The sequence below is a fragment of the Takifugu rubripes genome, chromosome 6 (genome assembly GCF_901000725.2).
Source record: "Takifugu rubripes chromosome 6, fTakRub1.2, whole genome shotgun sequence".
NCBI lineage: Eukaryota > Metazoa > Chordata > Actinopteri > Tetraodontiformes > Tetraodontidae > Takifugu > Takifugu rubripes.
Genome location: NC_042290.1, coordinates 7004145 through 7029772, shown reverse-complemented (window position 1 = coordinate 7029772; position 25628 = coordinate 7004145). Strand labels below are relative to the sequence as shown.

The 25628-nt window shown below is 45.4% G+C and overlaps 1 protein-coding gene across 30 annotated transcripts in view; it reads right to left on the bottom strand.

Moving 5' to 3' along the window:
- Nucleotides 1-25628, bottom strand: part of fnbp1b (formin binding protein 1b) — a 35865-nt gene that overhangs the window by 9580 nt on the left and 657 nt on the right. For 3 of the 30 annotated variants that reach the window (XM_029837085.1, XM_029837093.1, XM_029837094.1), the window contains exons 1-11: nt 20122-20663; nt 16046-16161; nt 12965-13021; nt 12654-12801; nt 8915-8977; nt 7275-7379; nt 5576-5590; nt 4202-4330; nt 3772-3918; nt 2188-2379; nt 619-807 (exon numbers count right to left, since the gene is read on the bottom strand). In XM_029837085.1, coding sequence (XP_029692945.1) covers nt 619-807; nt 2188-2379; nt 3772-3918; nt 4202-4330; nt 5576-5590; nt 7275-7379; nt 8915-8977; nt 12654-12801; nt 12965-13021; nt 16046-16161; nt 20122-20271 — 1311 coding nt within the window. In that variant the 5' untranslated portion in view covers nt 20272-20663. Of the gene's footprint in view, nt 1-618; nt 808-2187; nt 2380-3771; nt 3919-4201; nt 4331-5575; nt 5591-7274; nt 7380-8914; nt 8978-12653; nt 12802-12964; nt 13022-16045; nt 16162-17149; nt 17396-20121; nt 22213-25628 lie in introns of those variants that run through there. The other 27 variants (XM_029837104.1, XM_011604688.2, XM_029837102.1 and 24 more) reach the window with 22 other exon arrangements.

Genomic DNA, 25628 nt, shown 5'->3' with positions numbered 1-25628 from the left:
GGCGACACAATTGGCCTGCCGCTGCACCCTTGACCCCTCATTTCGGTTTGAACCCACCAGGTTCTGTTCTTTCCTGACATCGTGTGCAATAACAAAAACATTCTGCCTCCAGCACAGCCGGCAGACAAATGCGCAGGGACGGAGTGCAGTCTCCATGCTGCTGCAGGAACTTTTCAAGCACTGCAGATGTTCTTTAAGGGGGGGACAGTGTGATGAATGGAGAGACAAGATGGAAAGACTGGTGAGTCGAGGAGATAGCGTGGATTTACACTGGTGCACTACATTAGCATGCTAAAGCCTGAGCACTGTATGAGTGAAGCTTCCGCACTACACTGATATCATTCATATATTTATATAATGGAAAAATAGGTTCAAAGGTTAACAGTCCCACCAGGAACTTTTGATGGCCTCATTTTTTTTTTTTAAAGAAAAACTTTTAAAATCAAAAATCTACATTTTCGGCCTTCTCATCTGGTAATTCCAGACAGGACTGTTACACCTGATCCGCTTCCTGTCGCTTCACCCATACAGTGTATCCAGGGACTCAGCTCAGGTACAGGTGAAGAGACAACCGCACACACATGCATGAAGCTCGGCAGACACGTCACACACACTTACCCCTCGCCTCAGGCTCCGGAGGCAGTGCATTTTGGGTTTGGAGGCCATGAAGTCGTTGAGGCGGTTTGACAGGGGCTCCTTGTGCTGCTTGGGAGACTGGGGGTCGTTGGGAACAGCAGAGGGTGAGGGCAGGGATGAGGCTGGGGGGGCAGGTGGGGGCTGGTGGGGGGATGTTAACAGGGACATAAGCTACCAAGAGAGAGAGCCGTGGCGGAGGGGAGGAGGAGGAGGAGGAGGAGGAGGAGGAGGAGGAGGAGGAAAAACATGGAAGATTTGGGGCGAGAATTCAACGAGTAAAGAGGAAGGAGGAAAAAGGGAACACAAAACGAAATAAATAAGACTCCCGACAAATATTAAAAAAGAATAAACACACAGGACAAAAAAAAAAACAAGCAAAAAAAACGGGGAAAAAAACACAAAAGACAACCGAAGGAATGTCAAATCTGGTTCAGCAGTTGTTACGTAAAAAACACCCCAATAAGTTAAACATTAAAAAAAACCAAAAAAACATACGAACAGAGTTAAAAAGAAGAAAATCCCGGACTGAGAAGGAAGCGCGTGAGGTTAAAGCGAGCGGCCGCAGCAGCAGAGGGGTTTAGTGGGAGCGCATGCAGACTTCTGACTGCAGAATCTACCTTCTGCTACACCTCCCTGCTTTCTGACGCCACCGCGTCCCAGCTAAGCAGAGACGCGCCGCGGCGGCCCAACCTGAGGTCTGATTGGCTGTTCCTGACAGATCGGCCTGCGTTATTCAACAACCAGTAGTTGAGGAGGAAGAGAAGCAGCGAGGAGCTGTACCAGCACGCAGGGTGAGCACAGTGATGGATAAACCCGGGGGCTGCCAGGTAATAAAGCCTTTATTACAACAATGTCTGTTATGCTTTCATGCATGCCAACACTCCTCTGCATGACCTCATTCACTTTCTTTTAAATGCATCACATAAGCTGAAGAATTCTGGGTATTTTGCACCCATTTTTCCTGACTGTGCTGCTGAGACTTCTTATCTACTGGTGCTTCATTCCAGCCTCTCTGTCTCTGGCTGACACATGCACGCACGCACGCACACGCACGCTCACGCTCACAACCTCCAGTCCAAAATCAAACCCACCACCGTCCCAGTCAATCAGCGTCCCAGATGAGTAAAATCAATGGATGCGACTTGCGGCCGATCACCGCTCAGCGGTGAGACCAAGGCTGTTATTTTCAAATCAAGTTAATGTGAGTGTACCAGCTTATCCATCCCAAAGGTGAAGCTAGGAGTGTATTAGTCCGTGTTACTGAAGAGCGGCTCCGGTTCCCATGAGGGTCGTGGAACAGGTGGGGGAGGGGGGAGAACGGGTGGCGAATAATAACAACAAAAAGTGGCAAATAGGAACGAACTGCTTGAGCTTAAAATAAGTTTTCAAATCAAACAACAAATATGGAAGAACATTAAACACATAATCACTGATAAGAGTCTTAGATGATATCATATCAAAGGCCCTCCACCTCCCAACAGGTTACGATTCAGTAAACTAAAGCAGCCTGTGTAAATGGAGCTGGGTGTTGAGTACGTATTCATGCGTTACCTTGTTCTTGTTCTTAATGAAAGGCCACAGTTTGCCCTTGCTCTTGCTGGCTGACTTCTCCTTGCCCTCCTTGGAGTTGGACAGGCTGGTTTCGGACGCCGTCCTCTTCATCGCCTGGCCATAGTCTTCGAACTCCACATCCCCCGGAGGCTCGAACCCGGATTTATAGGACTCCACGACCTGTTTTGAGTCCTGGTACGTGGAAAGTCATGTCAATAAAACAGTTTGGCTTTTTATATTTTATCAAATATCAAACAAGAAGATGAAACAATGGCTAAAAGTCAAATCTGTGTTTGCTTAGCTTGTCCAGCTAATCAGCAAGTCTGCAGATAAGATTGAACACAATAGTCCCGGGAGACTTTCTTGTTTATCGTAGGTTTTTGTCTGTGTGACTCATGAAAAGAGAGAGGGAGACACTCGTCTTTGGGCCCCAGAACAAAGAGAAAAAGACCTAAATGTGTCAGGCTGGAGTTATGACAAACACATGGAGGTCGGGGACAGAGCCAGGATACCAGGGGCAGGAAAGAGCACATTCATCATGTGCAGCGTGCATGAGCCTATCTGACACTGATAAGGTGACAGTTAAGGTCAGGGGTCAAGGAGCTGCTGTTGTGTACCCTACACACTATATGCGTGCCCTGACTCAGTGTCATCTCCCTGGAGCTGGGCCCCCCACAAACACACAGACACGCTCTCATACACACACACACACACACACGCACATACGTACAATTTATATCAGCAAATAGAGGGATGGGTTTTCGGGGCCAACATGAAGATCCCTCCTTGAATGCAACTCATGCAGAGTATTCGAATATAAAAACGGCTTCCTCATTGGAGGAAATGAAGCTCTTTCTCAGAAGCACTACAAGGTCAATCTTCTCAGAACATGACTTTTGTTGCGGTACAATCATCACATTTTGGCCACATAACAGTGTAAAACCCGCATTAATGCATGAAAACAGGCTAACTAGGCTACTGAAGGCAGCCTTATTTTTACAGAATATGGCATGAATTTATTCACAAACAGCAGAAAGACAACAACTGAATCATTCTTTAACCTAATGAAATGGAGAGCAGCCACGCAGGACAGTGAATACCACTCTAAACTAAGTGTGCATATCAAAGCAGCAGGACGCTCCCTCCCAATGTTTCCCAAATCGCCAGCATTGTCTGTGGCTGAAAATCAGGATGTTGACTTTATTATGGCAATGAGCCTCTCGTGAATTCATATGGAAGCGATTTGCCATTCACGAGTGAGGGGGGGTCCCAGGTCTATTTTTAGGGAACAAAAACCCATAGGAGTATTTTAAAATGGGAACGGCAGCGTGTGTTTAAGGTCACTGTATATTTGGTCCTTCTGTTGGTGCTGTTCTCTCAACACCTCTTACTCATACTGCCACTTTTTCAGGTAGGTTATTTAAGGTGGCAAAAGTCCCCAAAGGAAAAGAAAAGAAACTGGTGCACTTGCTAATCCTGAGCGGCGGTGCATGGACCGTGACAGTCAGGTTGAGTGAATAAAACCCCCATATGACGACATGTGGTTGTGCTTGTGTCTGCGTATATCTCCTTAGGTAGACTCACAGTCTTGGGTTCGATGGACCCCGCAGCTTTGGTCATGCCGTCTAGGCACTTCCCCACGATGGGCAACACTTGACGGTTGACCTCTGCAAACGTCTTCATACACACTCCGAGCTTCTCGATTCTTTTCTCCTCCATGTCTTGGAGTTTCTAGATTGAGAAAGATCGCACATATTACATAGGCTAAACATCAGAAGCTGAACGGCAAGCATTCAACTGTGGCTCATTTAGTGCGTCATGCACGCAAGAATTTGTTTTTATTGGAATTGACTCGGCAGTGGAGCGCACCAAATTCATTTACCGCTGACTGCGCTTGAACGCACCATTAATTATTACAAATGGCAGATATGAAGTATATAAAAGTAGTAGCAGGAGCCTCAACAAATCTGTGCAGCAGAGACAGGAAAACAAAGTGGGCTGATGGTTTATTTACCTGGAATATATTGGGGATAATTGTGAAGTAATGTTCATTCTGCTCCTGGTTGAACTTTTGAAGGTAGGAGGAGTAATCGTTTTTACTGTCCGTAGCCATCTGCTGCCTCATTTGAGCCTGCTGTCGGGCCTGAGGACGGAGAGAAAGAAACACAACGTAAACAGGGATCACAAACACATCTTGGCCCCGCTGGTTTACACAGATACATTAAAAGGGGTTTCACGCACACAGAGTCGGTGGGCCACGGCATAAAAACATACGTGTTGACACATTTGTGCGTGCATGCGTGCACATGTAGACACGTAAACGCAGAGCGTGTGCAGACGCGCAGTCACAGGTGCAGCACCACGTCAGGCACCGGCCACAGCCTTCAGGGTACAGCTTTCACTGGAAGTAGGCCAGAACAGACACATAAAAAGACGTGCGGCAGCCTGTGCCGACTGCCTTAGACTGCCCGTCCAGCCTGGTCTGTCCTCGCCGTCCATAATGCCGAGCGTTTTCTGAAGGTTTAGTCTCAGAGAGTTAAAGCAGACGGCCACAGACACAGCAGGAGCAGCCTATTACGGATCCAAGACAAGCAGATGGAGATGAGATTATCTCAGCCCGGCAGCATAGGGCGTGTGTGCGCGTATGTGTCTAGCTGAGGACTCTTTCCACCGGGTTGCGTCGCACAAAAATAATGTTTTATTAGTTTATCTGGGGTGAGAAGCGACAACATGGGGACTTGATCCTGTGGCCGTGGTGGTGGAGGAACATTTAACAGTGTCACATCTGTTTTTCACCACTTTGGGGGTAAAGTTAAGTCTTTCAGACACACGTGGGTTACAGATGACAAGCTCCGGAAAAAGGGGAGAAACTCTCCAGATACGGAGACACATCTTTTCCAGCGCAGGAAGGAATGTGGAAAATGATCCTCACAGCCTGATTAAAAAAGGTGATGTAAAATCCAGGAAGGGCAGAATCCCACATAGAAACCCCATCTGGTTATTCTATCAGAAGACGTGCACCGATGGCCGTGTTTTAGTGCTATGATGATGCAGGTGCATGCAAAGTGTGCTGGATTATGAAATCGCTTGTTGCAATGACCAGAAAAAAGGGGCGGTGCTTGCAGCCACATCACTTCCTGTTGCCGTTGTGGGGTAATTATCAATTTTGTCTGTTACGCACGCCTCGCTGCATCTGTCTCTATCTAGAGTTGGCAGAAGACAGCCGGACAAGCCACCGTACAGAGAGCAGATCACAGTCAGACAGGACAGGGCGTGTGACGGGAGCCTCGTGGGACTGTGTGTGAGTGTGTCTCCTGTATGTACGTTGATGGAGACACAAGTCGAGACAGTGCGGTCCAACAGATACAACCTGGTCCTCTGGACCTACCTTAAGGGAACTTCGCTTCAAGGCATGGCGCAAGAATAAATATACAAACACACACAGAAAAAAAAGACTGTTAGCTGTTTCCAGCTAAACAGGAAGTCGCCATAGATGCACTTCCTGGAGCGTGAGGTGAGTCAACAGGGTAGCTGCCGCACTCATAAATACACTCTCTGATCAACTGCCATTTGTAGAGGAAGTGATGAAGAGGACTTAGTCATGCTTCTGACATCTGTACGATCATTTAAACGACTGCACTGAGTGCCGCGGGTACCGCAGCTGCAACGGCAGCCCTCAGAATTGGATTTGTCTGCCAAGAGTGGAGGAAACTGGAGGCTTGCTGCAGCTGCAGAGGAAACCTCAGCTCAATAAAAAGCAGCCTTTTAACATTACAGAGGGAAACTCAACCAAATGCAAAGCGTCCCGATCAGATGGCGCGCGGCAGGTTTCATTTACTGCTACTGACAGCTAACGGTGATGGCTCATATCTGAGTTGATACATTAACAGACACACTTCCATTTCAATGCTTCCTAAAGCTCTAAAATTCTAGAGCTAAAAGGATCGATACCACAGACTTGAAGTGAAATAGAACACAAATAAAAACAGGGGAAACTGATAAATACAGATGTGCTGGAAGTGATGATGTGATCTTGGAAAAGTGGGTATATTTCATAAAGGCAGCGCAAGACAAAAAAACCTTTTCTTACTTGAGGCATGCTGCAAAAACACAACAAAAGAGGAAGAAATAGGGAAAGATGAAGGAAAACAATTGGAGGTTTAGCTGTGGAGCTGTTGGCTGCATCATACTGTACAGAGAGCAATGCTACATCACACCAGCAGGATAACAACAGCATTCTGTGTGAGTCTTTCATGCCTCAGTAAATGAAATTAGTGTTATCGGGCACAGCGACACTCTTGTTTCGTGACTGGCGTCTTGAGTTGCTGTTCCTGCTCTTTCCAGCTGAGTTCAGCGTTAGCTTATAAGCCTTTTGCTGCCCTTCGACTCTGTGTCCACAGTGCAAAGAAAAGGCTCTTTATTCCAGCCTATATTTGCATAATAATCGGGTCCCAACTGTGTCAAATCCAAGCCTAATCTTTGCTCCCACAGCTGATCGAGCGGCAAAAAAACATACGCTGCTGACGCGTGATGCCTTGCAGGCAGGGGAGCAGTGTGTGTGTGTGTGTGTGTGTGTGTGTGTGTGTGTGGCGTTGAGGGGGGGTTAAGGCCCAGATCTTGAAGGTTTTTTTGATTCTTTCTGACAACAGGAAATGATGTCAGCTGCAGCCCCGGGAGGCTCAAACTACAAGTCCAGTAGGTCAGCTGATTGTTACATATTAAAACAACATAATCACAGAGATGATGATTCGGGTAAAAGGAGAGTTGTCATGAATGTAAACCACAAAAATGCACGTTAATGAAGAGTCACCGTTGCCGGGCACGGCACAGTTAAGCATGATCTGGCGGCTCTGCAGTGAAAATGGGGGCGCTGCGCTCTGCTCTGTTTAGCAGCAGACCAACCGCGTCGGCGACACTATGCCAGCTTTTGCGAACAGTCGCTGGCATGGAGCGCTCTCCTGCTCAAGATCTAATGTCACGACATTAGAAGGAAATTGGCGATTGATGAAGGCCAGGCGAAGAGGCTAAATATAGCGCGGGCATGGCTGGGTTGTGTCCGGTGCACGGGACAGAGATGGAAAACCCACCTTTTCCACGTCTGCTTTCGTCACGTTAATATCAGCGTCCATCCTCTCAAAGTGCTGGTTCGCTCGTTCGGCCTCCTTACACTCCCTCTCGAACTTTCTTTTGCACTAAAAAAAAGGAGAAAATCAGATAAAACAAAACCGTTTCTACTGAACGAGGAAATACACCTTTAACTGTGACCTTTAAATAAGTACAGTGGTTAACGTCATACGTCGCCGACACGCGTCACCAACGTCTCAGGCGGCCCATTGTGTCCCACAGGGGTCAGCTTGTTACTGACGGAGCAAATCGGCGTCCTGTCAAAGTCTGCAGGCTGCAGATTAAATAAACGTTCATAGTGGCCGTTTGTGTACGGAAAAACAACCATTCATCTGAGCCTTTTTTCGACCACTCCGAGGAAACAATCGGCGTTTGTGGGGCCGGCGTGCACTCTGAACTGTAAATATCAGCCTCGCGCACAATGGAATCATTGAATGCAGACGCGAGCTTGAGGAGGACAGGCCTGCTATGCCTCCCTCTCATGCTCTCCTCCTCCGTCAAAGGGGCCAGGCAGAGATAAGAAGTGGTATTCTCTGCATTTTCTCTGCTGCTTTACGAAATCAGAGATCTGCCCTTATCTTGGTAGCACCTCTGATAGCACAGCGGCGTACCTGAACTCTTTCCCGACCTTCTCTCTGCTCGTTTTGATTCAGCTTTAAAAAGATTCCTCGGATTGTAAAACATTCTTAACATTATCAGCCTGCTACTCAACAGAATGAATACATTACAAGATCCTGATGTAAGTTTTGTATGTTATTTGCAAACGCCGGTGCTTTTCCTAGTGCTTGTCTCCGTTCTGAGTAATGATTGCTCAAAGTTTCCGGTGAGAGACAAAGCTAGCAATCATTGCACGACTTTGTTTTTCCCTTTTTTTGATTCAAAGCCTTGTCTCACTTATTCGTCCCTGCTGGAATGCGCAGCCTTGTTTTTCTCGACGATGTATTTGGTAGTCACAAGGCTCCTCACGCAGCATGTGCTTCAGCATCATGTGGCGTTGGAGCTGAAGATCCTGGCCGCTGCTTCTGGTTCTTGCATCATCCTTTGCGGCGCATGGTTTCAGTGAAAGCTTTTATTTTTACTTCTCTGTCCTGGCCGCGTTAATTAAAAGCAGTAGCTGCTGTGCTATTATAAAACAGGAAGTTGGAAGGATCCGTTTCTGTTATTTGGTGGCTTAGCCACAGGGTTGGGCCACTCCAATCCTCAGGGCTGGATTCAAGCCGGGTTTTGTGTCCTTCCGGGTAGAAACGCTTTCACCAGGGGAAGTGGAACCCCGGGTGAAAGTTTGTAGGACAGCAGCATTCAAAACCTTTTCATTATTTTTAAACAGGAGTGTTAAAGATGACCTTTCCATTCTAAATAAAGCATTGAAAATTCTATTTGGGCCTTTAAACTGTTTTCAACCTTTTTTAATGATGTCAGAATTAATTCATGTTAATTTTATGTCCCTATAACCAGTAATGCTTAAGAAACTAATCTAATTTCCCGATCTATAAATACCAATACTAAGAATAAGTCTTTTGGGTTCGGGCATTAACAACTGTCCAATGGGGACTGCTTCTCGTCAACGGGGAACAGGCCTGGCATGATTAATGAGGTCACTTACCGATTCCAGCTGTTTCCATGAGCTTTCAATGTGCTGCTGTGCCTTCCGTCCATCGTGGAAGTGCTGTCATGAGAGATGGGGGAGGGAGCAGAACATTAGAACCAGTCGTGCGCTTAAAGGATTTAAAAGCAGGAGAAACGGACCTTGACTTGATAATAAGTTGAAATGAGAGACAGTCATAATATTAAACCTGTGAAAACCATTAAGTATAACAGAAATATGACAGGAGAGGAAATTTAGTCCAAAGGCTTAATTCTGACATCAGTGGAAACTGGAAAACACATATCCAGTCTATGATTAATGATCAACCAGATCAGCCCAGCAGTTCAACGCTGGAGCACCGACGCTGCGTTTACACCACTCAAGAGAAGGTGCCGGAACCAGAAAAATCCTCAAAAGGCTCATTAAAATGCCTTAAGGCGTCCAAATGGGCCCTAACTGGACAAAGCTAGAGGCAGCAGCAGCTGTTATAGGAGACAAAAGCAACCTGAGAACAATAGAGCTCATGGTGGACATACCATCAGTTCAAGGCAGCCTACAGTGGCCTGATACTGTAATCTGTAGGGGGTGGGTGGTTCTGCAGAGTATTTGTGCGGCCAAGCTTGTCAGCTGCTGGTTTAACCACACACCACATAGACGGTAAAGTGATGTGATGATCAGCTCACCCAACCAAAAGTGCGCATTCTGAAAACTATTTCCAGATTTTATTTTGAAAGTCCTCTTGTCTCTCTGGCCTCATTTCACTGCCGGAGAAGCCAGAATGATTCAAGAGGGACTTGATTCCCGATGTGGTATCCCTTGGTAACGGAGAAGCCTGGGTCACTGGCTGAACAGAATACTGATGCCGCCGTTTAAGAGCAGACACAACGGTTATAAAGAGTGAGAACGCTGTCTGGCGTGGAGTGAATTCACTCACTGATCAGTATTCTGTTGTAGCTCAAACGCACAAATGCTGCAGGATGTGAGCAACGTGTAAAAGAGTAGTAGTTAGTGAAAACGCGCCCTGGTTTACCTTATAAAGTTGCACTTCCCATTTCTCCAACAGTCTGGGGGAAGCAGAGTAAGGAAGTGCGCAGGTGCTTCAGGTGAGCATCACAGTTCTGACAGATAACAGGACATGATCCACCAGCCTCTAGCAGGAATCCTGCTGGCTGACCTTCGCATTCTTTTTTTTCTGGATGAGAACCTTTTTGCAGTGGTGAAAATACCTTACTGAGTGATATGAGCATAAAGTCCTTCCCCAACGTGTGTGACTTCACTTTACTGTGGAAATTGCTTTCAGCCAAATATTTGTCTCCATAACAACATATCGGAAAAAAAGAATCACCAGCCTTTCAGCATCAACAGATTTTCCATTGTGAAAAAAAAAAAAATAGTTTGACAATGACAGACTTTCCCTAACAGCTCCGGTGGAACCACTTCATCCCCCTTCAAATGTGACAAAAGGAGCTTCATCATTGTTTATGACAAATGTGCATCTGCAGCACATGTGTGTGTGTGTGTGTGTGTGAGTGCTGCAGGAACTCGGGCAGATGCTGCAGTGTGTCATTTGAAAGACTGCGGCAATAAACTGGGTCTGACGCCCGGGCTCCCTCACAAGCGCTCTTCTCAGGAACTGTGTGGGATGGCGGGAACGTGACCTGGAGCTTCCGCTCTCAGTGGCTTGGGAGGGTGAAAGCCGCGGCGAGAGACCTGGAGAATCTCGACCCAGACTAGGTTTAACTCCCTCAATATTTGAACTCATAAAAGAAGGATTTAGAACGTGATTAGCATCCATGAGTGCAGAGGCCGGTTTATTATTTGCTTAATAACGCAAAGCAGGGATAGCTATCTGTGCTATGACTTCATCATCCTTGTCCCAGTTCTTATGTAAGTGCCCGACTCCCTACAGGTGCTATTGCACATGAAACGGGAGCGAGGCATGTGAGGAAACGGGAACAAATTGGGCCAGAGGTAAAGAAACCAAGTCAAGAAATACAAGCCTGCTAGCATATGCACACATACTGTACATATATGTGCAGAGAGGCGCTTGTGTGCTGGGCGCACACAAAAGGCTGGTGTTGCTCATTCATTGATGTGACTTGTCATCCTGAACCCTTGTCAACTCAAACACATGATGATCATAAGGTCCAGACATGTCAGGCTGGAGCCTTGGACTCCCAGAAGCTCCAGTCAGATTGTGATATTGTCCCACTCCACTGAAACACCTTTTTAACTGCCTCATTAGCTGAATAAGATCTAGAGTCTTAAGAGGGAAATTTAAAGCTGATTCTTTCAGTATCGTGTCAATTTACAGACGCATCAGAACGTGTTGTTAATATGCTGCTAATAAAGATCTTTATGCGAGGTATAAAGAGAGCACCACGCTGACTAAACACATTTCAGCACTTTCTCAGTGCACTAAGGCTTATGTTCTCCAACCCTTATTAACCCTGTCTTCTCTATAACAATGTAATAACACTAGCAGGCCATGCACGGGCACTGTCACAGTACTCTTATTAGGTTTCGTTTTCCACGTTCTGTTTAGAAGTTTGAGTCAAAGGAGGATCAGGACGATCCTGTAATCCCTGTCTGCCAGGCAGCCGCTAAAAGCAGGGACGCCGCTCCTGAACTTAGCTGAACTGAATTTAAATTCAGCAGCAAACGGGGGGAAAAAACATCTGAAGCTGAGCGGTAATAAGGTATTAATGTTTTACCGCATTTCCGAGAATTATATTTCCTTCACAGACGGCTGTGAGGCCACAAATGAAAAGGAAAGGTGCTAAATGGCATAATAAATTGTGATGTCCTTTCAATTTAGCGCGGGCCTGTTTGTGCTCATCCTGCACATTTCAGCACTCGTTTATGTAGCGGCGGGTGTACGTGAGCTTTACACAACAGAGAGACTATTTGTTCCACATATATTCAAATGAAACGTCCCTCTGTTATGAGGACAGGGGCATATTTAAAAGGGAAACTCCCAGACTGAAGAGACACTGTTCTTTATACCGAGAGACACATGACAAGCTGTTCCTGGTATCGGCTGCAAAGATGAGCAGGAAAAATGAAGAAGGGATGATGTGAATTGGTGCTTTGCACCCTGTGGACCTCTGAAGGACTGAATATGGACTCCAGACTGCTTCTGAAATAGACTGAAGTCCCACATTTTCTGTGCGGGGCCACAGATCAACAGGTCACCGATTCTTCACATGAAAAATGTCCCTAAAAAAGGTCCCTTTGCCTTTGAGCAGCCCTCTGCTTTTGATTTTCCACCCCAGTTCCCTCAGCTGGACGTCCATAACACCAGAGTGCACGACAAGACTGCACTTTTTATCCAGCTGGGGCTTTTCTTTTTTCCCTGCTCCTTCAGTTTATCTACTGTGTGAATCCTCGCTCCTCTAAATCACAGGAGGAGGAAAGTGACTGAGAACACTTTGTGCATTTGTTGGTTTATAGGGGAGAGTCTGTAATGATACAGAGACGGTCCTCTTGTCCATAAAAAGGACTCCATGTGTCACGTTTGGTGCTTCTGGCTAGTCTTTGGGTGTATCTGTCTTTAGTCGGCAGTGACCTCATTTGCGCAAAACTAGCATGCAGAGGGATGCTAAGCACAAAACAGCCATTTTCTTTGCCTGTCTGAAGCTATCATTTTTTCAATGCTCAAATATGTGGACCACATCTCAACAGAAGACAAAGAGCAGCAAAAAAAACTGTGGATAAGAGGAGCTGTTTGCTGCGCCGACCTGATAAGATAGCTCACCGATTTTCTCTCCGTCTTGAGCTCTTGTGTGTACCGAGCCAGCTCCGTAATGATCTGAGACATAAGGTTCTCCGCGATGACCTCATGTTGGCCCGCGTAGTCGTTGAGCTCGTTCAGCGTCGCCAGGAAGGCTCGACAAAAGCTGTACCTGGTGACACAGCACAAACGTAATGATTTACAATCCCTAACATAAGCAATTTGTTCTGAAATCGTGCCGTTTCCTGGCAGGTTGGAAAATGAGGACACCGACCCCAATAGTGCTCTCATCGCAGTGTTTTTGCATTAGCTTAGCCTACAAGTGCTTCACTCACTTGCTTTCTTCCTCTTCTCTTGAATTCTTCTTCGGCTGATACTTCTTTGATAAATTTCTGTGGAAACAGGTCAGAGAGTTGTCATGATATCAGCCTCACAACACACCGCCATGTTCCACTGCTCGATCCAGCGCAGCAGAACGCTCTCTGCGTCCCCTTTCCTCTCTCTTCGGGTCATAACTCATTACCCCAGGAGTGCAGATCCCCCTACCAGAAAGGATGCTTCACCTCAGCTGCGGTGACCCTGCCTTGACTCCGGTTACGTCTTGTTGCTGTGAGATTCGCGCAGTCCAAAACTAGTGTTATTAGGATGAGCGAGGCCTTTCAGTGGCCCTTGCTTTGGTAGCTGCCGGGTTGCTTGACTGTCGTGTCACATGTGCTTCACTAAAACGATGCCGCATGCTCGCCAGCCGACTGTGTGGACGCTCCGTTTGATGGCTCCTCTGTCAGCAGAGCGTAATAATACGCATGTTCTGGATTTGGGCGCACGCTGTGTACTTATGCTTTCAGGATCCTCTGACTAATTAAAGAGCTCTCTTTTCAAGTAGGAACCAGATAGACACAACAGATTTTCATACATTTAACAAGCCCCCGTGTGTGTGTGTGTGTGTGTGTGTGTGTGTGTGTGTGTGTGTGTGTGTGTGTGTGTGTGTGTGTGGTAGACAAAGTGGAGAAGGGATTTGGATTTTTTACATCACTTTTTTGGTAAAATCTAACTGGAACATTTTACTGCGTATATATTCAAAATGAACAAGGCTATTACAATGGGCAATCCCTCAAAGGATTTGAATAAAAGCGGAATGATGGGACAGAAACGCCTCAGATGAGATTAATATTGCATGCTTAAAGAAAGTAAAGTGTGTCTGTAGGCCATCCAGTTTTGTCTGCCACCACCCCCACCTCTTCTCCCATGTGTGTTTACTGTTGCTGGGCAGATCTACACGTCTGCCCTGCACCTCACCTCATCTCCAATCATAATCCTGCTTCCCGATAGCACATTCATTCACTCACAGCCGTGTCTCCTATGTCATATGGCATTTGTCTGTGCGGGTAATAGTATATGGGCATTAAACAGTCATTAAGAAGGCAAGAACAGGCATTGCTGGACAAATATTTGGCTATTGTTTTAGTGGACGATGCTACATGTCAACGGATACACAGTCACTGATAAACTGTGCTATAGCTTTAGTCCGACTGTTTTATGGATTATTATACCAGAGGGGAATTTAGGGTAGGAGAGGGAGGAGGGGGCTTTAATGCATGTACAGTAATGACTAGACGGTTAGCATTGTGCATGTTTACACCAGCGAGGTGGAAGAGGATTATTCATGGATTAGTGTGGAGTGTTGAAGGAAATGGCACAGTTGTGTTTCAGCCATCACTACAAGAGGAAGCCTTTTGACATAAAGCAGAAAGTGACACACAGATAATAAGGGCTGGCTGATCAAATCCTCATCATCCTTGACATCTCAATGTATTGCAGTGCATCTGGCTGTTTGTCCTGTTTAGTAGCTCTTTGTTCAGCCATGTGTGATTATTACACTCTACTGTTTAAATAAACCGTCCCGGTGAAAGGTGCACTTAAAAACTAGCAGTTACTGCATATGGAATGGATTGAAAAAACAATAACACCTGAGCTGCGTGTGTTGTGGCATGTTAGTAAAAACAGCCAGTTACTCAGGAAGGAAGCATCAAAAATGAAAAGGACATGGCAACATATGAGAAGAACAAAAAAGAGCCAAAACAGGAGATTCAATTACTTTACTGCAGCCAACAGCCCTGCATTTATTTAGGCTCGAGCGTGCCCGTTAGATTAAACCTGATTTTACAGGCTAAGTTGATTACAAAGGACGATTAGCCATGAGGTAAGCTAGGGAAGCACCACAACAAATGAGCAGTGTGCTGACAACAGAGAAAGAGCCGATCACTCAAATTATCCTGTCTATAAATCCTCATTTCCTCATTCTGCCCTCTTATTGACAAATGAATCTGTGTGTGTGTGCATGTGTGTGTGCTTGGCCCAGCCTGACAGCAAATGTTTTGTATAATACAAACACAGCAGCTAGAAGAATCTGCACCATTCGGGGCCCGAAGTTCAATAAAAGTCGACCTAATTTGGTAAAATGAGTCAATCCTCCATTTTTTATTTTTTTTTAAAGCAGCACAAACAGATGTGGGATGACGTAGAACATAATCTGAACATGTTCCAAGCAAACACACAATTCTCTGCATACTTTTGGCTTCTTTCATTCCTCTCAGAATAGAAATATTGTAAATATGAGTAAGACACAATTAAACCTGTTAACCTAGGAAATGAAAACACATAAATTGGAAGTATGTGATTAAACACAGAGTGCTAGTCTGTTTATCTCCAGTAGACTTAAATTCTCAAGAGGTCAGCCATTACTGGGTGTTGCTACATGAGTACTGGATTGGTATTGGATATTCACTCTGGAATTGGGGGGAGGGGGGTCGGCATTTATAGCATTAGCCATATTGCCAGGATTCTTAAAGATGAAGACTGAGGATTTGGGGAGCACTACATCCTACTGTCAGAGATGTAGCAGGACTTAAGACATTGATCCTCTCAGCGCTACGCTTCTGTGGCCGCCCTCACGAAAAAACAAAAAAGGCTGCAAAATAAAGGGTTTCGATGCTGAAACGTGGGGAGGTGGGGGGGTCCCAACACATGTGGTCTGAAGGGAGGGAAAAAAAACTGGGTCAGACGTGGGGTTGATGTGCTGATACCTATGAGTCACCATAGAAACAAAGGCTCCTCCCCTCCACACACGCACACAACTTGCCTTCCTTTAGCCTGAGGCGGCAGTGAGCAAAGACAGACAGACAGACAGACAGACAGACAGACAGACAGACGCAAGCATATTTGATATATATATATGACTTTAATTTCAGCCTTCCCTCCAGTGAGAGGACAAAGGTCAGGCTCTGCTACTAATGTTCTGCTACAGATTTCATGTCTCCTTTTAAGGACACTTCACTGAGGTCAAAACGGCGCTGCGGTGTGGCGGGGGGGGGGACTCCAGTGAACCGAAGCAACGGCACGCCACGTCGAGGGCTCACCTGATTTGTTTTGCATAGTTGAATTCGATCTCCGACCGCTCCTTGACGAATTTGGTGTACTTCTCCAAGTATTCGATGCCCCACTGCGTATGCTTCTCCAAGTTGTCAAACTGATCCTGCAGGATGGAAGAGAAGCGATCGATCAGGTCAGGAATACCTGGGAGGGCGGCGATCTTTCGATTATACCGCCAAAAATGAAGGTAAAGGAGTGTCACACGACAACACTGTTGCTTTGCCTCATTTCATCAGGTATAAACTCTAAAGCACCTGTCCTGCGTTTGACACTCTTCCGTCGAGATGCACTTGTACTATGGTATAACACAGAGGTTAAGTCCGGTTTATAGTAAAAACAACCACATTTGTCAGTAACTACATACAGCTGTTGACAGGCGGACCACAGATTGTTCTTTGCTTGTGAAATAAAACGCTAGCTGTGATGCGGTAAGTGTCTGTCATCCATGCAAATCACTCACTAAAATCCCCTTATGATCGAAGCGCAAGTCCTCAAATTTTAAAATGGTGTCCTGAACGTTGCTCCAACAGGCCCCCATTCTCTCTTCAACCATTTCTGGGGTCCCCTGGCGCCCTAGCAGAACCCTCCCTCCAGTGTAGCACAGGAGGACTGTCAGCCCAGAAAGGTCTCACCTCAGCTCTGAACGAAGCACTAAGCGACTGCACAGAGATTGTTCTCGCAGCACAGGAAGTGGTTAGGGCTCGACACCTGCAGCGTGTTTTGGAGCATCTGACTGAAGTGCCACAAAGACAGGTCCAAAAGTGTGATAATAAATCGTTGTCTCGGGCTCCTTCGAAGCAGCGTCACAGGTTAAATGGCCCTCGGCCGAGGCACTCAAGGACAACAAATAGGGTACTTTCAGTTGGGGGGGGGGGCGTCTGGCAGCTATTGTTAAACAGGTTTCAATGAGCATCATCTGCCTGCCATCCATCGTTACCTTTTCACAAATTGGCCCCAAAAACGGACATTTTAATGATTTTAGCTAGCAGAGTTCTTGGATGAAATACAAACATGCAGCAGCACACGTCACTGTAGCTCCATCAGTGAAACCCCTTCTCTCCACCACACACTCCTCCACATGCTCACATTACCCTTTTCTGCAGGGGCACCATCTTATCCAGTTTGTGCCACTTTGGAACGCGGACTCTCTTCAATAAATCCAAATCCCGTAAAATGTCCATCCAACTGAGTCCCCTTTTTTCAACCCTGAGCCAAAACAATGGCTGAAGTTAGGTCAGAGAGGACCACAGGGCCATTTCCCAGAAGTGGACCGAGTGCAGATTAAGAACAATGTCGGTATATCCAAAGGCCCCCACGGTAACAAAGAACCTGCAAATGTTTTGAGGTGTAATCCCTGATTTTCTGGAAGGAGGTAAAATCCCAGCGAGTGCAGGAGGAGCGGACGCAGCGCTGGCACACTCGCACACTAACGATCTGAGGCTGCCCACAGCGCTCCGGCTTAATGCTCCATCAGGCGTAAGGTGGAATAAATGGGATGGGAGAGGACAGTGAGATAGCAGAAAAACAGAGGGAGGGGGCTTAAAAGGAGTAGAAATGGCCAGGGAGGCGGGATCACGTGATAGGGGATTGCATTTGTGAGGGGGTCTGCTTCACTACTGGGGCATCAGAGGTTTCATGTTCGATTTTTAATGTGGATATTCTGATGAATCAGGATACTTTCAGAATGCAGGAAGGAGGAGATGTCTTTCACAAAGCTTTTCGCCACTAACCCGCATCAGAGCAGATGAATAAGTCATGAAGTTTGTGAGGCAGATACCCAGGACGACACTGCGTCACTCTCCAGCCAATGTTTTTGAAGACTACGATATTGTGGAAGTAATCCGTAGTATTTGCAGATTTTATATCAAATCAATAGCCGGAACCCGGCGGAATCCTTCTTTTCATCTGTCATTGGTGACCTTTGACATTACAACATGCTCCAGGGAAAGGGGGGGGAGGGGAGTGGGGGATCCTTTCATTACTCCCAGCCCTACTCTGCTTATTATTTCAATACACATTCCCACCCAGTGGGATGTGTGCACAATAGTCATAGCACATTAAGAAAAATATACAGAGTTTCAGCAGCTAAATATTCTTCTTTTTATCTTTCAGGGAATGGAACACAGGTTCAAGCATAGAACAAAGGAAGACCTCAGGAGGTCTATATATAGATATAGATAGATATATAGATAGTAGTTTGCCATGTGCAGTAAAAGAAACATGTATTTGTTTTGGAATCAGCTTTATACACTCAACCCTGGAGGGCAGATGATGGAGATTAAAGTCCAGGTTAATGCCAGTTAATCTGAACTAATGCACATTGTTTAGCTGCCATTCCAGATCAGACTTGTTTCACCCACATTGAAGTCAACCGACCTGCGTGCATACGACGCAAACTTAACACCAATAGAGCAGTTTTTCCCCAAATTTTCAACGATCCTCTGTCCTAACTGAGCCCCACACTTGGATTGTGTCACAGGTTTCATTCTATTAGCTCGGATGGCCCCTGACTGAAAACCTGCTGAGGCAAAGAAAAGGCCCATCAGGCTAGGCTGGGGGGAGGTGAGAGGACAGATGTTCTGGTCTGGAAAAAAGACAATAGAAGAAGTGGCCAACAGAAACTTTTTGTAATGCATAAAGAAGGAGCCATTGTTGGGGTTAAACAGAGCTAAGGCCACACCATGCTAATACTGATTTCACATGAACCCATGAATGGTACATTATTACCAGTATGAGGCCATCAAATGAACATTTTCTTTTATTTATGACAAAACGTAGCCCGGCTGAAACTTCTGATCATTTCCAGTTGAGAATAACAAAGTGCTGGCCCATCAGGCAAAGCAATGGGGGTACTGATCGCATCAGCCCATCTGATTACCGGTAGATGAAGGGATTAAAAGTGCTTTAAACTCCCTGCAGTAGATAACGACTGGTGTAGATGTGTGACTGGCTAACAAACCCAGAAACTACAGGAACAAAGCACAGAGAACTGTTCAGTCCACTCTGATAATCTTGCATTATTAATCATTAACAAACAGACCAGTTGTTCTACCAACGGTGGCCCTAAGGGGACACAGCAGCAAGGAGCGCTGCTCCTAGAAAAGCAGAGCAACTGAAATCTGTGACTGTCTACGCTGATCAGCTCAGCCCTTCACTGCATCCCGCAACAGTGGGTGTTCGGCTGCGAGAACTAATATTTGGAGGAGATGCCGAGCCCTCCCTCAAGCACACATGGAGCTTTGTATCGGGAAAACAGGGGCGGAACAAAGGTCCCACGGCCCAATGTAACCTCTGCCACACAGAGGAGTCGCGGCAGAGTTGGACAGTAGCTTCATACACGCTAATGCACACACAAAAACAGAGTGGTTGTTTTCCTCTTGGGGCTAATTAAGAGGGTGTCTTAACCCCACTACCCTCCAACACAAGATGAGGATTTATTCCTTGAAGGTAGATCTGAAAATTGTTAAAACATTGCATCAAAGCAATCCTCTAGGAGATTTTTGCTTTTGTTTAAATGCTAATTAAGGGTTAGACTTTAATTCAACCCAATTAATAACTGGAGCTTTGTCTTTGTGAAATATTAATTATGAAATATTAATTAAGTCCCCAAACGCCCGTTTGCCAGCGTGCAGACTCAAGCAGCAACTTAGTGTAAACCGTGAACAGCTGTTGGGTGCAGTGGGTGACCTTATGTGTAAAGAGCTCTTATTTGTAGGTATTTATAGCAACAACGCCTCTGCCTGGCTCAAATTTAAGAATGCGTGTCGGTGTGTGTGTGTGCACGTGTATCACGCCTCTGCGCTCCAAAAGACGCTCCTCCGGGTGCCACATCACTTGCAGCCAGATCACCGTTTGAAATCCCCACCCTTATTGCAGCAACAGGAAATTGCTGCCTTTATGTCGTGAGTCATAGTAACTGGAAAGATTTCTCACTCCAGGATACCTTAAAGAAAACTCCCTCCCTGCAAAGGTCACAGAAGTGGGTTTGAATGGGGTCTTGAAGTTGACCCTTGAGTCCCGAAGGGGCAGAACAAACCTGGGAGAATCCTGCCTGCTCACTTACGTCGCTGGTTATCTTCATCTGGAGCAGCACCCGGAGGTAGTCTTCACAAGGGCTCGACGGGCGCTCTTCTTTTTCCGACTTTGCAGAACAAGCGTCGTCAAGGAAGAGAAAAAACTCGCTTCTCCTACGCAGCATGGCTACAGGTTTCATGCAAGAACGAGTCTAAGGAAAAAGATCCTAATCCATCTCAGAGGAGTAAAGCGGGACGCAGGAAGCTCTGATGGAGGTTAAAATGTGTAGGAAAAAGGACTGTAATAGAAGTACTGAGTCCGGGCAATGCAAAATGAGAAATAAGAGGGAGCAACTGTTGAAAACCGGCACAGAACTTGATTAAATGAAGTTTTTAATCTGATTACAACACCTTCTGTCTAACTACCCCAACCACCCAATAGCATGTTGCCATTCTTTGGCTTAATTCCCGCTGGGCCAGTAAAGACACATTAGCCATTGTTCCTGTTGAGCTGTTTTTGTTCTTTGCAGAGGCTAATACACTTTGGCACTTACGTAACATGTTCTGTGGAACTGAATGATATTTTGAACTTCAGAAAGCAACTATAGAAGGACGCAATTGCACTTCGGAGGAATTCACTGTGTGCTGTTCCTTCCACTATTTTCTGTAAGTGTCTTGTTGGTTTTTTTTTAATGCAGCAAGGGCTCATGGGTAACGAGCCAGCTTCTCAGGCAATGGCAGCTCTGCTCGACCCTCCATTGATAGGACAGAGGTTGTGCAGGTTAGGCTGACTCTACAGCTCAGGAACAACCATGACATGTTCCATGATAAAGACACGATTTAGAGATAATAACTGCACTCAGTCACTGCACTTCCACAGAAACTGGATTTTTACTTTAATTATACTGCAGCCGACATGTTTGAGGGGGAAAATAATAACAAGCACAAAAAACAACGCTAGCATATTATTAAGTCTGCAGGGGGACATTATCGCAGTAAATGAGAGGCTGGATAAAATTTGTCTGTACGGTTGCAAACGTACGACACCTAACTGTCAGCCTCGTCCTACACATGTGCAACAAGTCCGTTTCCCCATCACAGACCTGGATGTCTCGTCTGTATCTTATTCAAGATGGATGACAAGAAATTAATCCAAAACCTGCTCAATTGTTAGAGGGTTTATTAGCTCTCCAGCTGTACCTTCACGTTTGACCTTTAGCCTTTATTTACTGCATGAAAGGCCGATACTTTGACCTGCGAACCTCCTCTTGCAAAACTCTAAATGATTTCTGGATTGGGAGTCAATGCGGGGAAAGATGGCATCTTGCACACGCTTTAATTTTTTGAGACATCGCAGCTTTGTTCATTATCGGAATCGTAAATGACATACAACACATGACGGAAGGCCGCCTATTTAGTGATTGGAAAGAGACTCAACTCAAGGAAGCAAGGCCTGTGATTTATCGTACCAAACATTTCCTAATATGATCACTGACATTTGGCCTTGCTCGGCCACCATCGCGTACCCTAACCTTGTTTAGCATCTTACTCCAGATAAAAAAGCTGAACGACATGATCATAAGCATGGAGAAAGCAACAGAAAAATCATCCTTTTATATGCCTGTTCTTTCTTCAACGCTATCACTATCAGTACAGTATACGATTCTCCCAGAGGCCTCGGCATAAATACAGATGTCCTGCATTCACGTCCTTGTTGTAAAACAGCTAACAGTGCAGCCACTATCTGCTCTGTCCAATAGAATTCAATATGACACGGAACACACTTGCCCTACACTATGTCGTACAATATCACAGCTATAAGGAGAACACGGTTTCCTCAATTACAATACTGTGCTCTGGAGTCCGTGTCATTGAGACCGAGCAGCAGCAGAATTACAGCTGCCACAGGGAAAGGTTAGGAAATAAGAGGAGGCGGAGATTTACTACTAAATGTTGCAGTTGCATTTTGACGAGAAGAACTGAGTCATTTTTTGATGGACAGCACAAGAGATACTTTCTGTTACTCATCTCAAGAACACCATGTACTGACACACCAACCACTTTGCATGAAAATTATATTAAAAAAAAATGTGTGAGTGTGGTGGTTTGATTGGTGTTTCCAGGGGTTGTTAATGGCACTTTTAGTGCATGACCACCTCTGACACCAGAACACTGACAGGAGGTAAGAAACCAGCTCAGGTTTCATGCTGAATCATCAACAGAACGGTAGGGGGACCAGACCAGACACCGGGAGGGGGTGGGGGGTGAGGTAGGATGAGCTATGGCCGAAGGAACGCAGGGGAAATCTCACCCCAGTGGCAAGGTACTTTTCAAACCTGGGACGGCTGTACCTGGGGGGCTCCGTCAGTGTTTTCTTATGTGTGTGTAAAAACCCCTGAAAGTCCAGCACATAAGGTGTTGATTAAGGGTGCCCCTCTGAATGAGTCAGGAGCGCCACTTAATGTCAAAGAAAACAAGTTTTAAAAGCCTCTTTAGATGATATGATCTGACCTTCTTAGGTCAGAGGGGTTTATTAGAGTTTCAACTAAGTCACAAGGTAGAGTCCAGGTCCCAAAAGGTCCTGCAGGTCCTGTAGCACACCAGATAATTTGCAGCCTACAACAACTACAGCAAAGGTCAATTTACCTTAAGTTGCTGTTCTTTGTTTGCAGTTTCCACCTTGTCCATGTCGCCTCATCAAAACCAGAGAAAAAAAAAGATTCCGAGTAAACTCAGACAGTTACCTGTGCCATTGTTTTATAGTTCCCAAAATGGGCCACATCAGAGAAGTGAAATTCGAGAGGTGCAGCATACTGGGAAGGTGCAGTTATTTCACATTCAGACATGGCTTTCATTTCACTATTCCAAACTAGCCTATTCACAGCACTGGAAACCAGCAGTAAAAAACTGAAAAAAATCTAATACTTCATTGTGAGTATTTTCATTGGTTTTACCCTTTTTCTGCTGGGAAAAAAAAAATCAAGTTTCAGCACATTAGTCTTCTTTCTTTGGTATGATGTTGCCGTTTGAATGCATTCCTACAGTTGAAACACTTTAACAAAGTCAACTTATTCACCAAAGAAAATCAGCCTTTTTAACCAGAGATGCTCGCTCAGATTGCTGGTCCGTTCTGCAAAAACCTCCAGAAGAATTTAGAAACTAACTTTAAAAGTGCATTTTGAAGTTCCTAAATTCAGGGTTGTAGCTAAAAATCTACTAAAAATCAGACTAAATATATCATGTCAGTTTTGAAAATTGACACCCTGGATGTTTGCAGATGAGGGAAAGCTGATGTCGCCACACAAGAGCGTAAAATACAAAATAACCTGTGATATTTTCCCCATTATGTCAACACAACCAAAACAACATTTAAATGCATTTAAAGTAGGAATCTCAATCAAAAACCTCTGATTAGTGGTATCTGTGGTGGTATCTGTGGTATTAGTGGTTGCTGCTGTCTTGGACCATGATGGGACCAAGGCGGGCTAGAATGGTCCAAATTTCCCAGACATTCCCGGAGACTCTTAAGCAGATGGCGATGACCATAATCACCAACTATGATGTTGCACTATTGCTATTCGATATTTTAGAGGCCATCTATTGATGAAACATCACACAGCCTAAACATTGACCACTCCAGCCACAACCTGGTCACAATTCAAACCTCAACAAGCTTGAACTTTTTTCCCCATTAAGTCTTTTCTAGTTTGCTTTCTTACAGCCAGAGCAGATAAAAATGAGCCGGATAAGATGTGACACACATGGCACAGCCTCCCGATCAGTCAATGATTAAAACTTGCTAATCTCCATTCATCGCTGTCATGTACGGTGTTAAAAAAAAAAGAAGTGTGAAACATCCTGCAGTTGCTGCACACAAACGTGCGGTTGCTGCCATGGTTACGGCACTTGTGTTTCCGTCTGCTTGAATTTTGGGGCTGCAAAAGGAAGAAATAAGGCAAACACAATCTCGGTTGGCAACAGCCATGTTGCAGGGGCTGAGGTTGAAACAACAAGTGTCTGGACTGTATTCAGAAGGCAAAGGGAGAAACCTGAGCATCTGGTTGTAATACATTATTCACTGCAAATGCCCCCCCCCCCCCCCCCCCCCCCACCAGAAAAAACGATCAAATGCTTTCCAGACTTATGAAAGCGCGTCTGCGATGATGAGGCATCACCGCGGGCCGTGCTCGTGTGTCATCTCTACCTGGGCCGATCTGGATCAAGTAGTCTGAATCACCGGGGAAATATAAAGAATGTGGGGGACTTTGTATTCTTCCCCTGTGAACTTTGGACTAGGTAAATTAGCCGGGAATTCGGGGGAGTGCCTCTTCCTCAAAAGGAAAACACGTCTGCGATTTAACTATCTCCAGACCTCTTTGGGAGCAAAGATGGGGGGGGGGGGGGGGGGGACGCTATCGAACAATATTGACTTTTCTAGTAAAAAATATGCACAGGTGGAGAACCACAGTCGTGTTTTGTGGTGCGGTGAACTCGAGGCACTTGTGCCCATTTACGAGGATTCACAAGTGCACGCAGAGTATAAAGACACTGCCATCTATCACCAAACAAGTTTAAAATCCTGCAACAACAAGCCTATCACCTGCTCCAGGTAGCAGGAATTCCTCTCATCAGACCTGCTTATTATCCAGTCGTAAAAACAGAGGCTGTCAAACTTGTAATCTTCTTTATACAGATGCGGTAGTTTACAGGAACTTGGCGAATCGGTGGCTTCAGTGTCTGTATATGAAGTAAAACCACTGATAAAGTGGGCTGATTAACAAACCTACTGGGGTAGTTTAATCAGGTCACTCCTTATCAGCAAGGAACAGTTACATTATTTTACAGGAATCTACTTCGTGTTTTCTGGCTGCGTTCAAGGAGTGACAAACCTAAACAAGATGTAGAGTCATGACGTTAAATCTATGGATTTACGATGTTTTTCAGTATCAGAGTCTAGACTTGGATTTGATTCAGGCTCTGGAATTCACTATGATATTGCGCAATCTGCTTACACATTTGGATTTGTTTGTATCTATAAAGGATAAAGTGATGTTGACATTTATGGACATGGTTAAAAATGGTAAAGATGGTGGTAAAGAATGATAAAATGATCCCTATTCGTGGAAATTGACATGCTGTTCCATTACTCTTTGCTTTCCAAACAAAAAATAATCATAATAAACTATGAGAATGAATCAACAGGACAGTTGTGTCTAAAATGAATGTAAAACACGCATCTTTGACCTGATTTATGCCTTCATAGCTGTATTTGAATGTTGCAATAGGAACCTGGTCACCTGAACGTGTCACAACAAATATAAGTTGCAGTGTGATGCGTTCAGGGTACATCTTAATAACTTAGTCTCTTCTGCTTTCCCCCACCTTGGTGATGAGTCACAGTTGGGGGGGGGTATGGAATACGCAAGCTTGATGCACAAAAAACCATGGAGCGTGAGGGCAACTTGGACCAAGCCTCAGCAGCAGTGAGGGGGTGTGCGCAAAGCGTGCTTTTAAAACGCAGAATCTTTAGCAAAAACGGGCTCAAACGAGCTGCGTT